The sequence below is a fragment of the Trichinella spiralis genome (assembly GCF_000181795.1).
Source record: "Trichinella spiralis strain ISS 195 chromosome Unknown Scfld1, whole genome shotgun sequence".
Taxonomy (NCBI): domain Eukaryota; kingdom Metazoa; phylum Nematoda; class Enoplea; order Trichinellida; family Trichinellidae; genus Trichinella; species Trichinella spiralis.
Genome location: NW_003526940.1, coordinates 1,464,081 through 1,465,468, shown reverse-complemented (window position 1 = coordinate 1,465,468; position 1,388 = coordinate 1,464,081). Strand labels below are relative to the sequence as shown.

The 1,388-nt window shown below is 32.0% G+C and overlaps 1 protein-coding gene across 1 annotated transcript; it reads left to right on the top strand.

Annotated features, from left to right (window-relative positions):
* Positions 1 to 277: 277 nt before the first annotated feature.
* On the top strand, positions 278 to 1,189 carry Tsp_07465a (eukaryotic translation initiation factor 1; the record flags this gene model as incomplete). The annotated part of the gene is made up of 3 exons (XM_003381735.1): positions 278 to 375; positions 441 to 563; positions 1,104 to 1,189. Coding segments are annotated over exons 1-3 (307 nt in total), but the record flags the coding sequence as incomplete, so codon positions are not given.
* Between the last annotated feature and the right edge of the window lie 199 nt (positions 1,190 to 1,388).

The window sequence follows — 1,388 nt, the reverse complement described above, 5'->3', positions numbered from 1 at the left end:
ATCATAAGTGTCGTTTGGGTGGCATGAAGAACATTCTACCGGTTCAAGGTATCCCATAACTTTGCCTTTATTATCGAATGTTTTTATTCTGACGTGTGTTTTCAATAGCACAAGCAAATGAAACATTTGTTTAACTTTTCTTTCTTGTTTTGAATTGATTCATATTAATTACAGAATTGAAATTATAATTAATAATAATTATTATAATTATTCAGAATTGTTGAACAATGATAATGGTGAGGAGAATTTTTTAAACAAAGAAATTGAACAACTCTGGATGAAAGCCACCTTTAAAGTGGCTACAGTTATTCAGCATTCGAATTTTCGTAACTTAGATTTCAAAGATTTTGTGCAAGTTTTACAACTCACGCATAGGTGGGTATATTTTTCCTTCTTAATTGAATTTAAAAAAATGTTGTTGTTTTAACATTTTTTTGTAGATTTTCGGATTTTGCCGGAAAATATGTGAAAAATGCTGCTGTTGATCTGACCGAAGTGGTAAATGAGAAAAGCATAGCCTACTTCGCCGCCTTGCATCCGTACTGTATTGAACAGCTCGGACTGTACGTTCAAACTGATGCTTGGGAAGCGGTTCCTGTTGAACACTTATTTAAATGGTCAAGTTTACCGGTAATAATAATTTTGTTCATAATATTATTAGCATTTCCTTTTTATATCTAATTTCTGTTAAGTATGTTATTTGTATTTTTAAGGAATTTTCTGCTTTTTCTAAAGTTTACGAAAGTAGTTGTTCTGTTGCTGAAGAGGACTGTGACAAAAGAAAGCCAACTGCTCGAATGGAACCGCACACTGTTAATCCTTTTGAACACTTGAATGATGATTCAAATGTTACGGTACATTCAAATTGTTTTTTTTAATTAAAATTTATGCAGTTAATTGTTTTTACTATGTCAGTGCGTTGGATTTTAATTTATTTTTAAAAAAAAGTTGTTGTTTCAGAAAACTGATGTCGGTATGCATACTTCATTGCATACAGATGAAGCGAATTGTGCAAATGCAGTTGCTGAACACACTTTTTCAACAGAGTAGAGCAAGCTTAGTGTACAATGTTGATGTTACATTAATAATAATTGCATTTTCAGTCATTCAGAAGTTCTAATCTGTCCATCAGTTGACGACATGGATCCAATTTTGTCCAACAGTGCATTGATGTTATTGCGTTATATTGGTAGGGATGTGCAGTAGTCAAAATAATTACGACAATTTTAACGTGTTTGCGTAAACAACAACGATAATTTTTTTAACACTTAGTAAGCAAGAACAGATACTTGTAATGCTTAAAAAAATAAAGAAAGCAATTTCAGGTCGTTAAGAACAAAAATGTCGCGGGAATTTGAGTCTCTCTGAAAATGTAATATCGGCGTTGG